General features: G+C 54.2%; 8 protein-coding genes across 8 annotated transcripts; 3 read left to right on the top strand and 5 right to left on the bottom strand.

Annotated features, from left to right (window-relative positions):
* Nucleotides 1-1318: 1318 nt before the first annotated feature.
* VTJ83DRAFT_3142 (uncharacterized protein) lies at nt 1319-2650 on the bottom strand (the record flags this gene model as incomplete). Its single annotated transcript, XM_071009488.1, has 2 exons — nt 1319-2471; nt 2550-2650. 2 exons carry the CDS (start codon nt 2648-2650, stop codon nt 1319-1321), a joined length of 1254 nt encoding a protein of 417 aa, XP_070867020.1.
* Nucleotides 2651-5244: 2594 nt separating this feature from the next.
* VTJ83DRAFT_3143 (uncharacterized protein) lies at nt 5245-7341 on the top strand (the record flags this gene model as incomplete). The annotated part of the gene is made up of 3 exons (XM_071009489.1): nt 5245-5389; nt 5718-6841; nt 6916-7341. 3 exons carry the CDS (start codon nt 5245-5247, stop codon nt 7339-7341), a joined length of 1695 nt encoding a protein of 564 aa, XP_070867021.1.
* A 947-nt stretch (nt 7342-8288) lies between these two features.
* VTJ83DRAFT_3144 (uncharacterized protein) lies at nt 8289-10745 on the bottom strand (the record flags this gene model as incomplete). The annotated part of the gene is made up of 3 exons (XM_071009490.1): nt 8289-9826; nt 9882-9968; nt 10037-10745. 3 exons carry the CDS (start codon nt 10743-10745, stop codon nt 8289-8291), a joined length of 2334 nt encoding a protein of 777 aa, XP_070867022.1.
* A 4112-nt stretch (nt 10746-14857) lies between these two features.
* On the bottom strand, nt 14858-15313 carry VTJ83DRAFT_3145 (uncharacterized protein; the record flags this gene model as incomplete). Its single annotated transcript, XM_071009491.1, has 2 exons — nt 14858-15217; nt 15263-15313. The coding sequence occupies 2 exons, from the start codon at nt 15311-15313 to the stop codon at nt 14858-14860; spliced, it is 411 nt and encodes a 136-aa protein (XP_070867023.1).
* An 853-nt stretch (nt 15314-16166) lies between these two features.
* On the bottom strand, nt 16167-16985 carry VTJ83DRAFT_3146 (uncharacterized protein; the record flags this gene model as incomplete). The annotated part of the gene is made up of 1 exon (XM_071009492.1): nt 16167-16985. The coding sequence occupies one exon, from the start codon at nt 16983-16985 to the stop codon at nt 16167-16169; it is 819 nt and encodes a 272-aa protein (XP_070867024.1).
* A 470-nt stretch (nt 16986-17455) lies between these two features.
* On the bottom strand, nt 17456-18321 carry VTJ83DRAFT_3147 (uncharacterized protein; the record flags this gene model as incomplete). The annotated part of the gene is made up of 2 exons (XM_071009493.1): nt 17456-17995; nt 18052-18321. 2 exons carry the CDS (start codon nt 18319-18321, stop codon nt 17456-17458), a joined length of 810 nt encoding a protein of 269 aa, XP_070867025.1.
* A 504-nt stretch (nt 18322-18825) lies between these two features.
* VTJ83DRAFT_3148 (uncharacterized protein) lies at nt 18826-20242 on the top strand (the record flags this gene model as incomplete). The annotated part of the gene is made up of 2 exons (XM_071009494.1): nt 18826-20028; nt 20081-20242. 2 exons carry the CDS (start codon nt 18826-18828, stop codon nt 20240-20242), a joined length of 1365 nt encoding a protein of 454 aa, XP_070867026.1.
* Nucleotides 20243-21098: 856 nt separating this feature from the next.
* On the top strand, nt 21099-22431 carry VTJ83DRAFT_3149 (uncharacterized protein; the record flags this gene model as incomplete). Its single annotated transcript, XM_071009495.1, has 5 exons — nt 21099-21783; nt 21871-21980; nt 22043-22077; nt 22149-22318; nt 22382-22431. The coding sequence occupies 5 exons, from the start codon at nt 21099-21101 to the stop codon at nt 22429-22431; spliced, it is 1050 nt and encodes a 349-aa protein (XP_070867027.1).
* Between the last annotated feature and the right edge of the window lie 697 nt (nt 22432-23128).

A 23128-nucleotide genomic window follows, 5' to 3' on the forward strand; every position in this document is an offset into this window, starting at 1 on the left:
CCATGCCTATTTAGGAATAGCGCATTCCTGAGTGCTTACATGCTATACTACAGTACACAGTATAGTACACAATCAGCCTCGACTTTCCGCCTCTCATGCGTTTTTTCTTTTTCGTTTCTCTCAACTTCATTCTCCTGTGTTTTGATCCTCTTACATTCCGTTTTTATGTTTCTTCATTCCATCTCCCTTTTTGGTTTTTTTTAGGTCGTTCTTCCATCGCTGGCAAAACTACGCTTAATATTAGAGACATACTTCTCGGACTGTAGGCCTCGCCCCTCCCGGACTGTATCACGTGACATACATACACATAACCCTAACCCTTTACACCTCGCGCCCGCACGACGACGTGTCTGCCATTCCATTCAACCTCCCAACTCTGCCAATTGTTACATCGAAAACGCAAAGTCACGGTCCCTTACAATAGGAGGGTATTAACCTAGAGGCTCTGGGTGCCCAGGATAACGACGATGTTATCATCCTAAACAGTTAGCCTAAGATGCTTGCAACCCAGGGGGCCAGGCGTAGAGGGAGAGGAGCTACGCAGGCAAGCAGGGTCCCCGGCGGCGGCAAGGGAAGCACCAAGGGAGGCACCTCTACCAAAGGCCCAAGAGGGAGGTGATAGGGGTTGACAGAGTAGCAGGCGACCCCTGAGGCGCCTTAGAGGGCTAGGGTTTTGTATACAATACGTCACCAGACTTGTTCCAAATTGTAGCTATTCGAATTTTCTTGCATTTTTGAGCGATTCAGCAATTGCAGGATTAATTAATTTTAGCGATGATGGTTATAGTGTTGAGTGATCGATGGCGCAGGACGCGACGAAAGGCTAGAGGGTTAGGGTTATATGTATGTATGTCACGTGATACAGTCCGGGAGGGGCGAGGCCTACAGTCCGAGAAGTATGTCTCTAATATTAAGCTTGCCTACATGCTATATGATTTCGGAAACAATGGCTTCCATTGTTTTGGATGGATCTGACAGAAGTACTATATATGACGCTGTACAAGGTACTTTCTAGATGGAGTCCACTTTGACTAAGGTACCTTATAGAAGCAGACAGAAACTCACTCTCCACAAACAAAAGAACAACGGGAAAAGCTTTGTTGCACAGGGGGCAAATGGCATCTTTCGATGGGAGAACAGCCCTGCTGTCTCCAACCACATTCGAAACAAAAACCTCCTTGCTCATCGTTCATCTCTCTCGGGGACTCACAACCCTACTGCTTGACTCTCAACCTCGTCTAACCGCTCGCAGTGAGCTCTTTCCAGCGTCGAGCGCCGAGGCTGCAGACGCAGCCGTTGGAGGTGACAGCGTGAAATGCTACTGGGAATGTGGCACGTGGGTGGGATGGCGGTGCTGTCCCAGGTGATGTTGAGAGGTTGGATGTTGCTGGCGATGTCCAGATATTTCTGGGTGGTGTTGATGCATGCTCTCGCCAGCGAGGGCCGCTGATGCTGTGGGGATGTGGGAATTCGGCACGGGTCCGCGTGTGGTCGTATCGACAAAAGCGTCATCATCATCACCAGTGACCGTGGCTCCAGCCGCAACCTCGCCCACTGGCGCGACTCCTGGTGTGGTGCGGTCAATGGCAACGCCATCCAGCATACGCGCCTCAAGCATTTCACGCGCGGTTGATTGCTTGATGCTCGGGTCGCTCCCCGAATTGCGCTCGACCGGCAGAGCTACAGGTGCTGTGAAGTCCCGCCTCAGAGCTGAACCTCCGTAATGAAGATCGGGACCGGAAACCGGCACTGTCCCCTCGCTGTACCAGGAGCTGCTCTGCTCGGGCGGTGATGCGAATGCAGGTCCCTGCCCAGCAGCGGCACCTTGTACGGCATGTGGTCGACGTTGGTAGATAGGACCGGAGAGGGTGCTCCCCGCCCCTTCCCCAAATCCGACTAGGCTCGCGTTGCCATCGTCTGACATGCGATCCTCGTAGGTTCCGACGCTGTGCGACGTGAGGTTGTCCAGATCTTCGTCCATTGCATCAGGCACCATGCAACCACTCACACTGACCGAGTCCATCTCTGTAAGTATGTCCTCATCCCTGTCGTCTGACGTTGTGTAGTTATCGCCAACTTCAGTGGAAGTGGAAGTATATCCGCCTACGCTTTCAGTTGCGCTTGCTGAACCAACCGTGCTGGCCTTGGTTATTGCGACTGGTTGACCGGCGGCATCAAAGTAAGCCGGTGTGAGGACGGCTCCGGTTGGGATTGCCGAGAGGCCGGAAGTGGTCGGCATGGTCTGTTGGGAGCCAACATTGTGGCGCGGTTGCCCCGTAGTAGGATTGTGCAGAGTCGAAACGCTGGACAGGCCGGCAAGGCGGCTAATCCGGTCGGCACGTTCGGCCTCGAGGCTGTTAGGTGACGGGCTGTGCAGGTGGCTTCGTTTGTGGATGGCGCCGCGATGGCCGTCCTTGATGGCGATGGTGGACAGCGCGGAGAGGGAGGTGGTGGTGCTCGTGGGTGTCCCTCTAAAGAGACGGTGTCAGCAACAGCACCTCTGCGGTACCATCCTCATCCGAAATGCGGTCAGTCGGCGCACTACTCACGGTACTTCTGATGGAGTATCGGCGTTTGAGGGCGGTGCCGGAAGATCGATGAGCGTAGGATGCGCTCCTTGGGATGAAGGCTGAGATACGTCTCTCGACATGTTCGTGACGATGCCTGACGAACCAAACGTTTATCGGCGTCGAGAAGGTGGCCTGGCGACGATAATGGGACGCACTATTGCGTTGGGAGAACCGGCGGGTGGCAATGGGGCTCTGCGATGAAAGAGGACAAACTCGACAAATGGTCTAAAGCTCCTCAACCGTCAACTTCTCGCTCTTGCACATCACCAGACTCAGGTTTCGAATGATCCCGCCTCGGTCAATGAAATAGAGAAGCCTGTTGGGTCCCAGCAGCGTGTTTTGGGGACTGACAGATTGCAGGAAGGTGGACTGATGGATGTCAGGTTGGTCGAGTTTGGTCAGTTCTACACGTATCTGACCGAGACCCGATCCCACGTCCAGCGCTGCGGGTCGTTATCACGTATAAGTACACACCCTGCTTATTTTGGCTTCAAAGTACATGAAACACGATAGGCAGAGGGTGCCGTTAATCGAGACAAAGAGCGGGGCCGATGACGTCATGGGTGGGTCAAATGTAGGCGAAACGCGCAAGGATTCGAATCAGTGCGATGGTCTGGTAATTATAGTAGGTACTTGTAGGAAAAGAGACCCCCCGGAAACCCTGCTTACTGCATTGGTTGAGTGGTTTCCTTTTTCTGCTTCTTTTCTATTTATTAGTTATTTTCCCGCCTTCTGGAATCCATTGAACAGAAAAAAAAATCACTTTGCGAATGTTTGGAGTTAGCAGAGAGCAAGGTGTGGTTGGGAAAATGTGGCACATATCTGGGGATGCCATAGACATGGACAATTGAAGGCTGATGCGGCACCGTTGTCAAGCATAGCATTGCTTTCACTGATCTCGACTTGCCTTCAGGTTCTGCCTTTTTTTTTTTTTTTTTTTTTTTTTTTTTTTTTTTAGTTAACGATCCAGGTGCTCGTTGACCTTTAGAGATACGTTCAGACTGCTCAGGCGACCTTGAACCCATTAAGATGTTCCGTTCGCCCTGTGCGTTAGGCCAAACTTAACAACAAACCGTTGTCAGTCTCAAAAGCTTTATGCTATGGCGGTACTTGCAACTTGCTGTGTTCCTTTACTCGATGCGATTATGCTGTCAGTTCTCCTGTCCTTATGAAGTGGTCTGGGAGACTCGGTACCATATGAGCTATGCGTGGATTTGAGCTCTGTCGGTTGACCTCCCACGGAACCTTTGTTGTCCCAAGACCATGCTCGAGATGCGAGACAAGGGCCTAAACAGTGGCGTGTGGAAAGGGAGCATGAACGGAGGAGAGATGCCGTCGCGGAGGCGGAGTGAGGCCGCGTAAGGCAATGAAGCCGGTACCACTCATGCCATCATGGATATCTCTGTCTTATCGTTTGCCTCGCCGGCCCAGGTACCATTAGAGAGGTTATCCAAAGGCCCAGAAGGCCAACGTGACTCTGCTGACCCCTATTTACATTGCTTGGGGGATCATTGTGCAGGTCTCATCGACAAATCTGTGTCTGAGCCCAGAGCCGCTGAATCGGGATGTGGCTCCTTTGTGGTGGTCCAGAGCAGTTTGAATGGCTTAGCAATGGGCAAACGGTGTCCTTTACGCTGCTGTCTCTCGTGCTAAGTGAAAAATCCGTCGAAGATGGTTTCTTGTCCCCAGATTACATTGGTCGCCAATGTCGTCAAGATGAGCAACCTGGAATAACCCGCCCTTCATTCCAGCGATGAAGAGCTTTGTACAGTGATTTGTCTGCTCCTTGTACCTCATATGAGGCCTGGAAGTCCACCATTTTCGGAGGCATGATTGAAGGATGGCAACTTACTTCCCCAGCTCGGCCACGGGTAGTAAGACAGTGTCACAGCATTCTGACGCTAGAAGTTCAAGTTCCGATGCGGAAATACAGTACAGACCCCGAAGTTCCAGTACGCCGAGACTACAGCTGGGACCAATCCTCTGCCAGGGTGTTGCGATCCGGGAAGCCCGTGAAGTGGAAACAGGGTGGGTAACCCCAGAGGGAGAGATTGTGGTAAGTGAGGGCTACATCCAAAGAACAGGTCGTTTCCTTGCAGATCCACGGGCTCCAAATTGTGAACACATCTTTCTGGTGGTCTTCATGAGTGTGCCTATGATCAGCTTTCTCACGATGCGAGCTGATGTCATTGTCCATGTGCCACTGATGCCAGCTGTTGTGGCTGTTTGTTTTGAGGATCCAGGGGCTCAGGGGCTCCCTTCCATACACCTCCTTCCGCAGCAACCATTTATCCCCGTGGTCAGCGATGTTGTTGACAGCTGTAACCAGCTGGCGCTCACATTGCGGCTGCGCCCAGACCGACTCGGCGGGTCTGGGCCATGCCAAGACCAACCCCTATGCCTCCCTCAAGTGCCCTGAACCTCGCTAAACTTGGGTCATTCAGGGATTGGGCTGGGAACCAACGCCGCTCTCTCTCCCGCAAACACTTGACTTCAACTCAATGTTGTGGTTCCTGAGCCACATCCCCTCCTTTGGATTTGCTTCTATTCACTCTTTACACATCTTGTTTGCGTTTTGGATTGGCCAGTCTTCATTTGACACTATTGTTTCGCTTCCTGAATACGACTCTTCTTCGCTTCCTTTCCGTTCTGTCGCTTTTTGCTGATCGCAAAAATGTCTCTGGCAAGAGTGGGATATTGTTCTGTCTTCACAGCTTCAAGGGCTCATCGTCTCTTGTGGAAAAGAGACTTCCCATCAGGATTTGTGAGAGCGAGACCATTTCTGAGGCTGCTGTCAAGCGAGCCACCTCGTCCTCACGGTAGGTTCATCCCTCGGCCCTTCTCTCACCTCAGGACCCGTCTCAGGGGGTCATTGCCATCCTTGCCCCGGTCAGTGTGGGAAAACCTCATGGAACCAATGCGCAACCTCACGCTGGCAGTGCCTGGTTGTGTGCTTGTCAACTCCGTGCTCAGATACAGAGCAGGATATTATTCCATCCGCGTCCCCATAACAATAGCTGGGCAAGCCAGCGGCGGCTCACGCTCTTTCATATGTACTGGAATTGGCAGTGGTCGTGCAGTTGCCTTGTTCATCCATGTCATACGCCTTGGCCTTTTCTGCCATGTCAGAAGCTAACTGCCCTAAAGATCCCCATGCCGCAGCCACATGTGCAACCAACCCTGTCAACCAGCCATACTATGACCTACCACCACCACCGCCACCACCACCGCCACCAGAACCGTCTCTGCTTTACAAGATGTTCGAAGCAGCTGCGACGTCTTTCGCTTCCATCCTTGTTCTTGGCGCAGGCTTTGCCCTGGCGGCATATGGCTACCACAAGGGGTACAAGTACATGGTGCTCCACAAAATGGCGAGGGCCTTTGAGCCTGGCGACCCTGTCCTCGAGCTTGCCGCCATTGGGAAGGATCTCCCTCCTCCTAAGAATGCTCCGGCAACGCATTGGGTAGAGAGGCCTGAACAGGCGCATGTGGACGACATCGTTGCTGGCCGAGTTGGAGGGCACTATCACCTGTTCATCGGCGAGAAAGGGACTGGGAAAAGCAGCATGCTGCTGGAAGCCATGCGCAAGATCGACGGTGATGGCGTCGCCATGTTTGAGGCTCACGCCGACCTCGAGATCTTCCGAATCCGGCTCGGGAAAGCTCTTGACTATGAGTTTCACGAAGACTACATCGGCGGCTACTTCAGCGAACGAGGACCGAGGGATACGACAGCATTGTTGGATATTGAGCGCGCTCTCAACAAGCTGGAAAAGGTGGCCCTCCGCAGGCGCGCTAAGATGGGCAAGCCTCTTGTCGTCATTATCAACCAGATGCACTTGATCCGGGACGATGATGATGGCAAGGACTTGATCGAGCTTCTGCAACAACGCGCCGAGCAGTGGGCCGCTGCCAACCTGGTGACCATGGTCTTCAACAGCGACGACTACTGGGTCTATGAGCGGCTAAAGCAACTGGCTACGCGCATGGAAGTTCTCACTATCACGGACCTCCCCAAGGCGCAGGCTACCGCCGCCCTCCGGAATTATCGGCAGCGTTACTTTCACGAGACTCCGTCGTCCGAGATCCTCGAACAGGTCTATCAACGCGTGGGTGGCCGATTGAACTTCCTGAACCGAGTTGCCAAGAGCAAGGACATGCTTGCTGCGTGCGACAAGATTAAGCAGATGGAGAAGACGTGGTTCTTGAACCAATGCTGGATTCTGGGTGAAGAGATGGACGATGACGTGATGGACCAGCAGAAGTGGGCGGTAAGTGGCTATTATCACCTCTTCACTCAATTTGTTGCATAAACTTGCGATGCTAATCCCCTCATCTTGCGTAGGCGGCGGCTGTCGTGCTAGCAACTGCGCTAGTTGACAAGGAGAAGGACATGGAGTCCACATATGACCCTGTCAAGGGACATATTCTGCCATCGTACCCCCTCTTCAAGGCCCAGGAGATTATGACGCGTGTCGACTTCGTAAGAGCATTCGACCGCCTGAACTTGTTCAGCATCACGAGCGACGCTCAGGTCCGCGCGAGCTCCGTCCCAATGCACCTCGCCTTCCGTGAGATCGTGGCCCAGCCCGGCTTCCGTGAGCACCTCCAGGGTACCATCGACCGCATCGCTGCCATCGAGAGCCTTGGGCGCACGCGTGAGCTGGTGGCGAAGGATCTCGTCCTCGGCGGCAAGTACGAGATCAGAAAAGTTCCTGGTGGTATCGATGTGAACTTGAAAGAGAAGGAGGAGGGGAGTGAAGAAGACTGATTGGTTTCGTAATGGATAGCAGCTGTGCTTTTGTCAATAGCCGAAGTCCACTATGAGTCACGAACACCCGTGCTGGATTGAAGACATAGATGCGGTGTTGACTTCTGTAGATATATGTATCGCTTGTATACCTCATTGATACCCCCAAATGGGCAATGTAGGAGGCTTCCCGCAACTCACTAATAACACACCTTGTGTGATCAACATGGACGGCGAACCTTTACTCCAAACACCTCTCTTAAAACAAATCCGTTCAGGCGGTGCTGACCAAGCTTGGTTTGGAGAGATGAAGAGATGAAGAATAGCCGACCGTACACAGAAAGGAAATGGTGCTAGACGTTCAAGTGCTACAGACCACCTCGCAATGAGTTAAAGCTCTCGTGTTTAATTGTGTCATTTCCATCAACCATTGTTATTCTTGGCTATGAACCAAATCCAACGCCATACGTCCTGTTTTTCCACGTGTGTGTATGCTGTTGTGCCAGACCAGAGGACTGTGTTGGTCTCAAGTTCCTATATCTCCAGTCGTTTGAGTATAACTTGTCCGTATCCGATTTTCCGATACCCTATTCAACGCCAATAGAAGTGAGTGAACGAGAGCTCATTGTTGGGAAGCATTTCAATGAGGAAGGAGAAAAAAGGAAAGAAAAAAAAAAAAAGAAAAGAAGAAGGGGAAAAAACGGCCCCTTAAGGTGCCCTGGATTGGATAAAAAAACTAGCTAATACAATGCCGGCATCCGAGAATGACAGTAAGAAGATGTCAGCGGGGTCACCGTTAATATTAAAAGTACAAAGTTCAAGGAAGGTGACTGATTGGCGGCAACAGGCCAACGATAGGAGACCAGGTAAGGAGAACCAGCCACAAATGAGGGAGAGTGGTAGGGCCCGGATTTCTCCCTGAAGAATACTCCGGAGAGGGTTTCGTCTCAAATGATATGACAGAGAACTTATGCTGGGATGAAATCGACTCCCAACCCCTGCACTACGCTGGGCCAGTCCCAAACGGCAACCCAGTTACCGGCCTGCATGAGACGCCAGACCTCCTCGAGAACGTCAAGGACGCGGTCAGCGTTTCGAAGACCCGTGTAGGCGCGAACGGTTCGGACAGCGGTGCGCATACGCCGTTGTTGCGACGCACTGAAGCAGGCAGTGCCGACCAAGAAGCACGGAAGCAACAGCAGACGTTGGCACGGGTCGTTGGGCTTAAACGACTCTAGCAGCGCGAGGGATTCTTCGACGGCCTGGATGACAGTCGGGTCGAGGTTGGGCGGTCGCCGGTCTGGTGCAGGGGATGCGGCGCGGCTGCCGGCATCAGGCTTGCTGCTGCTGCCGTCGTCTGCGGAATCGTTGATGCGGGCCGATGTTTCCCAAGATCTGCGCGGCGCGGCGGCGTCCGAAATGGGCTGCCCTTGGGCCAACACCGATAGCGTCGGCGAAGAGGCGCGACTCGTCGAAGCGGAATGGGGAGGCGTGTTCACTGCCGATGGTGCAGGTCGGGTGGTAGGGGGCAGATTGGGGAAAGCCGACAGTGTTGATGTAGACGAGCCCTGTGACGACGGCGACGACATGGAAGGGATATACACGGTTCGATGCAGGTAGATCCACATCATTTGCCTGTACAGGAGCGTGACCTGCGCACGGCTGTCGCCGGAAGGCCATTGGGAAGTCCACCCTCGGATGGCAGCGTCGATGTCGACTGCCGGGTAAATCTCTCCGTAGTCGACAGCCAGGTCGGCTCCGGCCATCATCTTGCTCCGAATCTTGTTGCGCATGGCTGTAATATCTGACAGATAACACAAGAGGCCGTCCGTGATACCTAAAAGCCTCGGCTTGTAGTCGCCTGGGAACGGGGCCAACCGTTTGCTTGGAGTACAAGCATCGGGGTTGAACACCGAGGACACGAGTTCGTCGGCGATGATGTGATAATCGAAAAACTCGGCAATAAATGACATGTAGCCCGAGTCGCGCGGCGGTGAGGCGGATGTGATCTTGCGGTACATGTTGAGATGCAAACGGTATCTTCGGGCTGAGTCATCGTCGATGAGGGCCTCGAGGAAGAAGCAGAGCATCTGGCCGTATCGCGCAGCAACTATGGTTTTGTCTGCCGGGTCGATTCTGCCTTCTTCTGTCGCCGCGACGTCTCTGCAGAATCGGCTGAGAGCTTCTTTGCAGTGGTGAGCGCTTCGCTCTCGCAACGCTTCAAGGGTGGTGCCTGGGTTGTTTCGGAGAATGTTTTTGCCGTACGGTGTCTCGAAGTCGATGTGCTTGCTGGCCAGGGCCAGAATGGAGTGCATCAGGCCATCATGCTGCACTGCCAGAGGTATCACGAGCTCCCTGAATGCATTCGCATGGTCTCCCTCGGCAGTTAGGATGATGCTGAGGCGCTCGTTGTAATGTTTCCAGAATATCCGGTCTTCGACGGTCTCCAAACCACTGAAGAGAGGATACATTGTGATGGACGGCAAGTTGATGGATTTCCGGCGCTCTGCCGCCTGCGATTAGACGTGCCCCGGCGCAATATGCAGCTCGATTTGACCTACCTTCCTCGGCCCTCTCCTTGCCGCTCTTCCAAATCTGCTTCTCCGGGTAACCTTCGCAAACCACTGCGTTTTTCTCGCAGTTCATACCTGGCACGCAGCGGTCAGGACATGATAGGTTACGCTGGAGTCTAAAGAGGTGGACAGGGTCGGCTTACAGCGCGGCTTTGCCTCATCGCACTTCTTCTTGCGCTTCCGGCACGTCAAACAACCCGTCTTGGATCTCCCCTTGGTGATCTTGTTTGTAGAAACATTTGGGACAAGAGGATGTTTCCGTGGGCGTCCCCTCGGGCGCTTCAACTTGGGTTCGCCGCTCGGGGCCGGCGGTAAGCCCGTATTGACCGGAATAGGGGTCGAGGGGGCCTCTTCGACGTCATCCATGCGAAAATCGTCGTCCTCAAGCGGCTCCAGCTTGGGGACTGCCGAAGGCTCGTTTGAGACGTGAGCTTGGTGAAATCCATCTTGCTGCTGCGTTCCATTGTTCTCCAATCCGCGAGCGACGGTCTGGATGCGGCCACGGTAATGGTAGCCTACTGGCCAGGCCTCCTCCGTGTGACTAAGAGATGTTGCCGACCTGGGCTCAGCAACAGATAAGGGCGACTGCGACGGAGACGCGAGATGAGAGACCGATGTATCGGCGGTGGCTGGAGATGTTTCGACATCGTTGCTGATGGGCGAGAGCTCGTCCGTATGGGCGAAGCCCGATGTCGAAGTGCACAGAGAGATTGATGTGGAGTACGAGGAGAGCGAGCCCAACCACGGCGGCGACAGCTCCGACATTTGCATGCTGCGATCTGCGTGCGCTCTGTGGCTATCCGGCCAGCGCAAGCCTCGGTCGCCAGGCATGACGGCAAGACGGCGGTCCATAGCTGGTCAGTCGCGAAACCATGCCAACACAGCGACAAGGGGTGGGCAGCGAAGAACGAATGGCCCCGGTTGGAAGCGGGCGTCCCAGTCTTATGGCGAACTGATGGAACAAATGTAGGTGGGGGGAGCATGCATGTGGGAAGGCCGTTTGCTTCTCAGGTAGGTGGGGAGGAGGAGGGGGTTTGAATGGCCACAAGCTTGTCTTTGCTCAGCTTTGGTTGGTTGGTTGATCCTGTGTCCCCGAAGCTGACGTCTCCGAAGCTGACTAGAGTACGCCAGAGGCGCATGCAGAGGAACGAGAAGACGACGAAAAGTGAGACAGTAGACGGGCGGTAAGAGAAGGGGGGCGGCTCTCCAACCTTGATCCTTTTCCATACCCCGAAAGAGACCAGGGAGCTGTGGCGTCGGGGGTGAAGTGATCACGGTCGTGTATCGGATAGTAGATTCCCCAGCATCACACAAAGTGCCAAACGCCTCTCGAAATACCTCTCACACAATACACGGGACCGAAGGTTGAGGCATGAAGGAGCGCGAGACGCAAGCCGCTCAGACAAGACCGCCCCAACCAAAGCACCATGTACAGGGACTCGAATCACCCTAGCCTGTCCTCCGCAACACGCCTGGGTCTCTCTGCATGGGGTGCTGGCCCATCCGGCCTACTTCCCATGCAGCCGTTCAGTCTGCGGCTGCTGAGTCAAGGAACTGACAGGTTGGCTTCCGGGCACCGTCTCTGGGCGCCGTCGCCCCATTGTGCATGCAAGCTGCGTCTCGCCGAGCGTAGCAACAAATAAACAAGCCATTCGGTAATCCATACCGGAGCCATAGCTACAAGAAAGCGATCAATGAAGGGTCCAATTAGTGATAGGGAGACGGCTTGGGCACGATTGCGTGGTTGCTGGCAGGACCTAAGCGCGCGTTGACAAAGCGGGATGAATAGCGGGGGAACTTGGAGAACATCGGCAACGGAGCGGGACGGGAGGGGCGAGCGGGGAGATGTGGAGAGCCTACAGCGGCAAGACAGGGGAAGAAGGCAGGTGCTTGGCATCCCCACCCGAAACATTTTAACTCGATGAGGTAAGAGGGGTTTTTTTGTCTTCTGCATGTCGGATAGACGCCATCCATTTGCTCTCGACTCCCCCAAGTTCTGGAGCTGAGCAAAGACTCAAAGCCAAACTGGGATCGGGTTTTAGATTGGCTCTACGGTGCGGTTCATCAAGGGTTTCCGCAGCGTACATGATGCATGTATTCTGCGAGGTATCTCTCCATCCGGGAAAAGATGCCTCCTTATGACCAAGATGAGCTCGATTCTGTCCTTCAACCGTTGCCTCCGAGCCTAACGTACAGAAACGTTCTTCAGTTTTCCGGCTGCAAGGCGGGCCTTTCGCCCGGTCAACAGCTCGATGATGAACAGCCTATGAATATTCGAGAATGTCTCAGAGGCTATGCAAAGAGTCGGAAAATGCCATGTCCCATGTACCATGTACGGTATCACCATGTCACCTGGCGCTCAGGGCATTTCCTGTACTCACCGATCTACCTCATCACTGAACCAGACTTGGCTCCCGCACCTGGTCAGTCATGGTAAACACATCCCTTGTGCTGGATTTGATGCTTGCTGCTGCGGTTGTTGGGCATTCATTAAACGCGGGGTATAAGGAAACCAATGCTACGTACGGGCGAGCGGCAGGCCGTCGAACTTAATCAAGGTCTCCCCAGCCCGATCATGTTGGATGTACTACGGTGCCTACCACTGCACAACGACAGTACGTACCTCGAAGCTTTCCTCTTGCATCCAGCCGAATCGACCAGCCTGGCTAAGCTTGCTGGTCTGGACCATACCATGAGCATGGTGTGGGTGCATGTCGGCCCAACGCTCCCATCCCGAAACAATCATGGAGGACTTGGGACATTGCTGCTGTAGCACCTACTGCACCTGCTGCACAGGTGCCCCAAGGGTTGCCTAATCGGGACGTCGCGACAAATGATACGTTCGGTGTGATGCATCCCGATCAGCAGAACCCAGAGGTTGCTGGAGGCCTCGGCACATTTCCCTGGTCTTGACTGCAGCTGAATCCTACTCCAGATGGACATATGCATCTGACAGTGGAGTGTCTGTCGTAGTCCTCGGCCAGTTCCTCAACCAACCCCCACGCGAGAGTGATGGTGCAAGCCTCAACAACCGTCTGCACAGGGGAAGTGAGTTATCAGGAGCTGATCTTTCTACTTTCTTTTTTTTTTTTGTTTTTTTTACCTTTTTTCCTTCCATCATTAAAGTCCTATACAGGCTGCCTGGTGCCACCGATATGTTGTTCAAGCTTGCGGACTGGGTTCGCCTTTTTCACAGATGAGTACCTGAGGACCCGAGCCACGCAAAGTGGGAGCGCTGGACAGAGGAGTGGGAGTGCCACAGCAGATGTACATCCTCCGTACCAGGTAAGTCTTGCGAAGGTAGTTCCATGTTATCATAAACTACTTATAGCAAACAGGCTCGCTCATTATGTTTATAAGCTTCTTTTTCTGGTAGAAGACTTGCTATTAGACACTTAAATTTCCATCAACGCCTTTGGCCTTCTACAGTGCCTCGATTTTACAAGGTGATTGAGGCTGGGCTGCGTGAAGCCTGGTGCAATATATCCCAAGGCACCCTTAAAAGAGGTCATATTACACAAGCTGGCGGCGGCCTCTGAACACATACAGTAGTGCCGGGAATGGTTTCGGAGCAGGCCTCGTTTCCGGGCATCTTGGCGGGACGTGAAAGATCGAAGCCAGCCTGATTATGGTCGCATGACCACTCAACTACACCAAGCGCCAGGTCCTAGTTGTCCCAGCCCATCCCGTAAAGTTTCTGGCCCTCTTGTGTAACCCTCCCAACCAGACAATGGCACTCAAGCTCTGTGTCATCTCCCCTTCTCCTTGTGATATTGGGCAAGCCACTGTTCGCCAGATACTGGCAAACCTGTCGTCACACCGACACCCATGATCATAACGGACATGTCCGCACACGCGCCCATGGCCTCAAGGCCATGTTAAAAAATGAGATGGCACTCAAGATCAACGATGGGTCTGTCAAGTCGACACCGGGACGAGCACATTGAGACAAAGCCTCGCCTCGCCCTTCCTTCGCGAATCTCCTGGGCGTCATGTTTTCCGGCGCAACCCAATGCCCCCCTCCACTATGCAATGCTGTCCCATTTCGGCGACCCTCACATCCCGTCCAAGAAAGGCAGAAAGAGTTATTATTGAAGCCAGTTTTTGTGGGGTGGGAGCGAAACATTCCCAACAGGCCGCTTCGGTGACGGCCAAACGCCACGGCGGGGTCAACGCCCAATCAAGCCACACCGGGCCGAGCAGTCACACCGGCTGTAAGTGTCATCTTACTCTGCAGGTGAGTATCCGATTCGCGTGTAGCAAGCACTCCGGTCATGTTGAGTCACTTGTTCATCTACAGTGCTTCAGGTTGGACACGAAAGGCTACCCGAGTCAGCTCATCTACTACTATTGTTTTTCTGTTCGCTGGCTATCAAGATACCAAAGAATAATAGGCGCTGACTACCTCAATTAATATTATAGATAGAAAGTTACCAGTGCAGTTTGGAACAGGCCAGACCCACGTGGTCAATGAAGCATGCAATGTTCGAACCTGCGGTGATGAGATGCAACGAGAAGACTTGGCTGTCGTACGACCAGAAAAGTGCGTCAAACAACCAACCCAGCTTACCGACCTGCGTCCGGAGGAGGTTGAGCCATGCAAACATCAGTAACCAAACTGACAACCCTTTGTGATGCTCACAGCTGAATGACAGCCACGTACCGGAGTATTCTCTTCCTGTCCAACCTCGGGAGAGCCCGCCACATGGACATGCTTCCGAAACATTAAACAGAACGACGGCTCCCCGAAGTGAAACATGCCGATTTCGTCCCCCTTTGCGAACGTGCTGCAGCCCCTTCTCTGACTGTGGCCTCGCATGGGTCCGCCTCATCCATTCCATCTCCGATGAAGGCAACGAGCCCCGCGGCCAGACTTGAAAATGATGTCGCGTATGGCCAGCGCTGAGGGGCATCCTTGTGCGACATCAATTCCCGCCATGTTAATGACCCCGCCCTCGGTTAACTCAAATAGGGGTCCGCTGAAGGAGGTTCCATCGCTCATGAAACAAAACTTGATCTTGTCTGAAACAAGTGTCTAGCGTCGACGATAGGTGAGGGCTGAAGATATGATAAACAGTGGCGTCCTCATACTGCAACGCCAGCGGGTCACCCCTAAGCATATCGACTGCCGAGCACGGCTGCCTCTTCATCCAGAACGCATCGCGCAGCTTGGCGTCCCGTGCAATATTGAGCACGTTGGGCTCGTAAGGGTTCGCAATGACCCTATCGTCATCAGGCGACGAGATGGATCTTGACAAACCGCGCACTTTGCGGGTGAACCAACCTGCCCTTTGATTCCCCAGACCGTCTGCGGGCTCAAGAGGCTATACCTGTCAGATATTCATCTCTTGATCGGTTCTTGAGGCAACAAGAACCAACTCGCGGGTACCAACCAAGTCGTTGAGAATTGCTTTGAGCATACAATTCACATTGAGATCTTGGAACGCTGTGTGGTCACTTGCAGTACACACGGCATACCCAGTCGAAATCGGCAGCTATGGGAACGCCCTCCAATCCAACACTTGCCGCCGCATCCATTCTATTCAGCAAGCCAGGTTCAGTCTTTCCGTCGAAAACCAAATGAGTGGCACGTAGTGTTAACATACCATTTCAGGGCTCGCCCATCAAATGATCCAAGATCTGGAGCATGTCGTTGTGGTCTTGATACGGCAGCTTTGATGGAATATGACCGCCGATTTCTGTGAAGAACGCGTATATGCGAGGACCATCTTTGGTCAGATTGTTGAACTCGCCTGATACCGGGACAAGGTTAATCGTCTTGTGCTTGGTCGTGTAATCGCTAGAGTGCCCCGGTCATTCCCCGAGGATGCAATGGTCCGGAGGAAGCCATGCTCGGATCTGAAAAAAAAAAAAAAAAAAAAAAAAACTTTCAGTATCTAGGATAGGTGCAAATGTGGACCAAGGATGATATTTACCTGCTCAGTTGGAGCTTCTCCGGGACATCACTTTGGCCACTGCGTTGATGCGCCATGTTCACTTGGAAGATGGGATCGGCAGTCCTGACAAAACCTAAGCAGCTGGAGACTCGGATATTCTCCCGGCCCATGGTGGGAAAATACCAAACCAAGGGTTGAAACGGCAAATTCTGGGCGTTGAGTTGTTGGGAGTGGTCAAAAGGCAACAGCATCATCAAGATGATGGAATTGTAGGGTGCCCCACAAGTTCCCCTTCATACTCAAGGAGTTCTGACACCAGAATGGTGATCTGCAGAGGCGAGCGATGGTCCTTCAGCGAACATTGCACCAGGCATACTCAAGTCTCCTTGCGTTTATTCCGAACGGCGGCAGCATGGCGTCGGTTGTGTTCTTTCCTGTCCTTCTCGTTCAAGGGGTTGTAGAGAATGTCGCATACGGCGCAGATTGTGAAACAAGTATCTTTGTGGATGGAGAGGTTAAGCGTGGTCTGCGTCATGTCTTTGGCCGATGTTTTGCTTCGTCGTTTGGGTCCTCTTGCTGTGATTTGGTCCGTGGGGTCAAGGGTGTTGACGGGCACTTCCCTAAGCGCTGGCACCGTTGGTTGTGCGGCATGACCAGTAGGTTGACCCACGATGCAACCCCCATCCCTCGACGGACAGACCTCCTCCTGGAGATTTGCACCAGTCAGCTCGATACCGAGCGTGAGCGCATTGCTGCTGTCGATGTTGGCATCAATGAGCGGTGTTGGTTCGAGGGTTCCCGGCTTCGTTGTCAGTCTCCTGCGCTTCTTCGGCCGCGGCGACCGGGTGGGAGACTCCGGTGGTGTTGATGGAGTGTCCATCGAGTCCGAGGAGCCAGCTGGGGTTCTTCCATAACTTGGTGGGCAAGGCTTGAAGTAAGCCAAGATGGAGCCCCGATTGGGCTTAAGGTCTTGCTCTTGGGTTGCGGTAGACAGGTGCGATGGCGGGGTGTCTTGGTGTGATTCTGGTGTGGCAGGCGACTGATCTCCTACTTCTGAAGTATCATGTCGCGGCGTCTTCGAGGAGGCTGAGCGTTTCCCGTACGTGCGTACGTTTCGCTTGCGTTCTTGAGACTGAGATGCTACCGAGAAAACGAGGGGGGCGCCTTTGGAGATTGGCGATTCATTGCCTGCCATCTTGAACAACTGGTGTGGGTAAAAAGGTGCCCGAGATGCAACGGCCGAGATCACTGTGGAAAATGCCTTGGATCACAGACTAAAAACGGTTGATGTCGACATTGGGCGTCATCAGACGTGACCAGTTGCCGACTGAGGCGAGTATCGCGCAGCACCTGGAACGGGTCGGTGATGGAGGTGTTTGGGAAGCAGTTGACCCCAGCATCGAACTGGGCAAGAGAGGATGTTTGATTGGAACGCCGCGTGTGTCGCGTCATCTCAAGTTGGGGTCGCGTTTCGACGTGGAGTCGCCTTTGGTCCGCGCATCCAATCTTATCGATAAGGCGATGATCACGCTGGAATGTGGCGCGCCAACTAGACATCTAAGGCGCAGCCTCAAGACGATGGCAACACTATTAACAACATACAACACAACCGTGGTACTGATGACTTCAGGAATTGGATGCCGGCAACGGTGAACTCTGACGACTTCATTTCTCTCCTCTTTGCCGCCTCCGGAGTCCAGCCTCTCCTTTCTGCGCCCCGTCAACATTTGCCAAGGGCACGTCCTCCTCTGCTCCAACCATCCACGTCTCAACAATCTCCTTGACTTCTTTCACTCTCACCTCCTGCTTCTTTGCCTGGCCGAGGTGCCAAACATATCCAGAGTATACTGCAACCTCGGCAATTCCAACCAAAATACTACCTCCCAACGTTAAGAAGATCCGAGCGGGTGTGCTCCACCAACGGGCCAGAACCCAGAGCGTTGCGGCAACCCCGAGGATGCTGGCAACAAAGTTGAGGATCAGCATCAGCTGCCGGTGCACGTCGCTGTAGGTAACCTCGTCATCTCCGACGTCGGATTCTTGGCCCGGTCGATTTACGGCGGCAAATGATTGGGCTAGGTCTGCGCTGTTGGGAAATCGTTGCAAAAAGGTTTCCATCGGCGGCGCCGGGTTCTTCATGCGTTCATACTCCCGCTGCTCCTGCTCACGGCGGAGCCGTTCCATGAGTGCTTTGTATTCATCGGTCTGTAAATGGAATTAGCAGCGTGAGCTAGTCCATGCCCCGACACCAATAATCTCACCTGCTGAGGCTTTGGGGGAGGCGGCGGGACGTAAACCATGGAACCCTTCAGGAGAGCTTCCAAATCGTAGTCCTTATGGCCGGCGGTTTGAAGCGATTTCCAAATATCCACGATTTTTGAATGAGGAATCGGATTACCGATGGCCGCATCTTCGAGTAGTAGCTCATCAGACCTTTCCCGAAGCCCCGTTGTTGGATTGTGTCCATGGTTCGCCTCTCCTAACTTCTGTAACCCTTCCACAATGGAAGGAGTTACTGTCAGAAGCACCATTTTGGTGTGCAGTAATCCTGGGATAAAGCTGCCTTCCAGCCGGTATGGAACGAACAGGGCAAGGATAGGTCAAATAGAGACAGCCCTTGTCGGGACAGTTGGAGCTATGAGAATTATGAGGCTGCGTCAACGTCTGCTCGTTACCGTAAGTTGGAGCCAACGGATGAGATGCCGCCAAGAAGCAAAGTGGGCTGGACGGGGCCGTTCGGACGGGATGGAATCGACCGGCCCCGCCACCAGCCACAAGTTCCCGACCTGGAACTCCAGCCCCACCAACCCTTGCCAACTTCCTGGCTCTGAGAAAAAAAAAGTCCGCAATTGGGACGTTTCGGGTCCCACCGGACAAGATACAGATCTGAATCGAGTCTTGGGTACCGAACTGACACACATCTCCCCCGGCAACACCAAAACTCCAGCACGCGGACCGGGCCCAGATGCGCCAAACGACCGAACAGTGACCACCGGCACTCAATTGGCCCCTTTTGAGGAGGAAAGCTCAAGGAAATGCCGCTCGGGACTGGGTGTTCCGTGGCTCGCGGAGCCAGGTCAGCCACACGGCTTCCCCGGCTCCGGACATCGACATGCTCAGAGTGCCTGAGGGCAGCGTCTTCCAGCACCAGGATACCACCATACACATCGAAAGCGCTCCTCCACTCTGGCCGGCCCAGATCATCCGCGTGGGCGGCCGCCGTCTCGGTCGCCGGCAACATTGTATCCAATGCCGTCTCGCGCGCGACTAAGCGCGACATGCCCAGCATCGATCCTCTCCGGATCGTGGCCAAGGAGATGAAGTTTTTGACTGGCAACATCAGGAAACTTCTCGGCTCTGGCCACCCATCGCTAGACCGTGCCGCCAAGTACTACACACAAGCCGAGGGAAAGCACATACGGCCCCTGATCGTCCTGCTCATGTCCCGAGCAACCTCGCTCTGTCCGAAAGCACCACATCGGCAGCAGGCTACGATACAGGCCTCTGCCGCCATCAACACATCTATCTCCCCACTGTCCATACTCTCCGACTTCAATCCTTCTGCTGACGTCGAGAGCGAACCGGTTTCCTCCGACATCGACATCCTCCCCTCGCAGCGGAGGCTGGCAGAGATCACCGAACTGATCCACACTGCATCGCTTCTCCATGACGATGTCATCGACCACTCCGTATCAAGACGGGGCGCTCCCTCGGCCAACCTCGAGTTTGGCAACAAAATGGCTGTCTTGGCCGGCGACTTCCTCCTCGGGAGGGCTTCTGTCGCCCTTGCGCGCTTGCGCCACGCCGAAGTGATCGAGCTCCTGGCTACCGTCATTGCCAACCTCGTTGAAGGCGAGTTCATGCAGCTCAAGAACACTGCGCGTGACGAGGCAAACCCGCGGTGGTCCGAGGATACGCTCACCTACTACCTTCAAAAGACATACCTCAAAACGGCGTCGTTGATCAGCAAGAGCTGTCGAGCAGCGGCGTTGCTAGGCGGTGCGGATGCGCACACAGTGGATGCCGCCTACAGCTATGGCAAGAATCTAGGGTTGGCATTCCAGCTGGTCGACGACATGCTCGACTATACCCGTAGCGAGGCAGAGCTCGGCAAGCCTGCCGGTGCTGACCTAGAGCTTGGGCTTGCGACCGCGCCGCTTCTGTTCGCCTGGAAAACATTCCCGGAGCTCGGCGCACTCGTGGGGAGGAAGTTCTCCCAAGAGGGCGACGTCACTCGGGTAAGTTTCGCCGAAGCACTGTAAGTTCTAAGCCGCTGACGGCGATGTTCAGGCCCGAGAATTGGTGATGCAGAGTGACGGCATCGCGCAGACGCGCGCCCTGGCCGAAGACTACGCAAACAAAGCCATTGACGCGATCAGCGGGTTCCCTGACAGCGAAGCCAAGGATGGTCTGATCGAAATGGCTGTCAAAACATTGCAGCGGAAGAAGTAGTCCGCCGTTGGTTTCCCACTCATCTGAGCATGTACGAGTACCAGAACGGCATCATATGAGATCTCGGGACTGGTGGGAGATGGCGAGCGGACGACAGGGGGGCAAAGAAGCCACAGGGCTGGTAGTTGGCAGTAGGCTTCGCATTCCTTGACCATCTTGGAGAGGGATGCACTGTGTATGATGATATGCATTGTCTGGCGTCATGGGGCGAGGGGTATTTCATTGCGAATCCAGCTCAATGGTGCGGACTTCTGCTTAGGGAGTGTTTCCTTCACTAAAACACGGACTCGTCTCGGATTTTCCCATTTTCCCTTCGCCGGGCCGTGGTACCACATTCAACTTGGGCAGTGGTTTGGTGCGACACCTTTCTTCCTCCTTGTACATTATATTCCGGGGTATGTCTACGTATCGGAGGCCGGAGCCTCGGGATTTCCGAGGCTATCAGTCGGGGTGGAGCCGCAACCTCGGCTCATCCACCCCGGTCGCCGATGCATTCAGCACGTCCCACGGTACAGAACGCCGATTCAAGGGACTTGACCTGGTTATCCGTAGCCTGTTGGCTGATCCAGTCTCACAGCTTTTCCAAGGGTAGATGTGAATTACTAATATCTGGATTTGCCAACATAACTGTCCATCAACACCTGTCGGCTACAAGTAAGCTGGCACCTCACATCACAGCTGGCTGCAAAGAACGAACCTCGCTCAACAAAACTTCCCAAATATCCTAACAGCTCACCCATTGTTCGTGAGCTTTCGTCGCACAGCCCGCCAAAGCTTTATTACGCTGAATTTCACCATCGTAACCCTGAAGGATTCCCAGTCAGACGCTCTAGTCCTCGATCTGCATTTGGACGCAATGGCTCGCCAGTCACTGCAGCTGGTTCTCGCCGAGAGGCCAACGGGCGGGATCGTGCCCGGCAAGACGTTCCAGCTGCGTCGGGTGCCGGCGCCGACCGAGGCGGACCTCAAAGAGGGCCAGCTGCTCCTCGAAAGCCTGTACGTGTCGTTCGACCCGGCCATGCGCGGCTGGCTGGACGATCGGCGGTCGTACGTGCCACCGGTACAGATCGGCGAGGTTATGCGCGCCATGACTATCTCGCGCGTGCTTGCCTCGCGCTCGGCCAAGGCCCGACCGGGAGACATCGTCACGGCGACGCTGGGTATCCGTGAGGTGGGCATTGTGAACGAGAATCTGGTCGATCCTCCGATGCCCGGCTTGTCGCTCGACAGGGTAACTGACCTGCTCGGGGTCTTCGGCATAACAGGCTTGACAGCCTTTTTCGGCATGACCAAGATTGGTGAACCCAAGGCCGGCGAGACGGTGGTTGTATCTGCCGCCGCAGGGGCCACGGGGAGCGTGGCGGCACAAATCGCAAAGATTGCCGGTGCCCGTGTTATTGGCATTGCCGGCAGTGACGACAAATGCCGCTGGCTGAAGGAGGAGCTCGGTCTCGACGTCGCGCTCAACTATAAGGACCGGGACTTCAAGAAAAAGTTCAAGGAGGTGACGCCCAAATACATTGACGTCTTCTTCGATAATGGTGAGGCCCTGCTGAATGGGATTCGCAACTTGTGCTTCTTGAGAAGCCGATGACGGGGCAACCGGCTGACCGTGGTTGACCAAATAGTGGGCGGCGAGCAGCTCGAGATGGCGCTGGCCCGGGCGAACACCTTCGCTCGGTTCGTCATGTGCGGAGGCATCTCGCAATACAACTCTAACGCGCCGTCGGGGCCATCGGTCAGGAAGCCTGTCACCCAGACGATTTGTGGAGCAATGTTAGCTAATACGCGAGACTACAGCGGGCTTTTTTCAACGTCATCTCCCAGCGGATCAAGTAAGTGCGGGCCGGGGCTCATCTCAAGCCGTTTAAGCCCATGCCGGGATGTTGACATGGAATCCTGTTAGGATGCAAGGCTTCATTGTCTTTGACTACGCCAAAGAGTACCAAGCGGCGCTGGCGCAGTTGGCGCAGTGGGTTGCCGAGGGCAAACTCAAGAGGCGCGAGACCATCATCAAGGGCGGCATTGCGTCAGCGGACGAGGCGTTCAAGCAGCTCTTCCAGGGCGGCAATATCGGTAAGTCCCTGGATGTTCTAAGACGAGTTCCCGCAGAGCAGGCTAGAGCTGACAAACGGGCAGGGAAGCTGATGATCGAGGTCAAGAAGCCGGAGGAAACAGCTCGGCTTTGAAGGACAGGGCTAGTTGTTCGACCGAAACAGGATGTGGTCGTCGTGTACAACACCCTGCGGATAGATTTCGTGGTGCCTTATTGACGAAGTCGAATCAAGAACTCGCCCAGCACGGGTGTGATGTTAGATCAGAAAACACCTACCTTCAGGCACCTGAGTCAATGATGCTTCCACCGGCTATTCTTATGTGATGACACATCTCCCTGTATACCTTTATATTCCTTATCCCTCCTCTCCTCTGTGTACTGGTCATTTCTTTGCTATGTTTACTTTCTGTCCGTTTCCCTTTCCACTTTCCTTTTTCGCTTGGGTGGGGGAAAGGTGAAGCCTCGGGCGATCGGTCTTCGTTCGCAGCGACTGGGAACCGTTGCCTATCCTTACCTTTCTTACAACAGTGCTTGGATGAGCTAGTCCGGGTCATCTTCCATAAATTTTGTTTGGAAACTCCGCCTCGACCAGTCTGTTGAACTCTTGGGGTCTTAACATATGCTGCCACATCACTTCGACCGTCGAAGAGCGGTCATCGACTAGTGTCATGTGCCCAGGTCACCTGATTCCGTCAGGTAGCTGGCCACGATAGTCCCTACGTAGGATCCTGAAAAGAAAAGGAATTTTCTTAGGTAATAAGCCTTGACGTTGTCCAATAGCATGATTCTACTTTGACTGCATCATCCAGAGGGTTTTGGTGTTGATGCAG

This window comes from Remersonia thermophila, chromosome 3 (genome assembly GCF_042764415.1).
Source record: "Remersonia thermophila strain ATCC 22073 chromosome 3, whole genome shotgun sequence".
NCBI classification, from domain to species: Eukaryota; Fungi; Ascomycota; class Sordariomycetes; order Sordariales; family Chaetomiaceae; genus Remersonia; species Remersonia thermophila.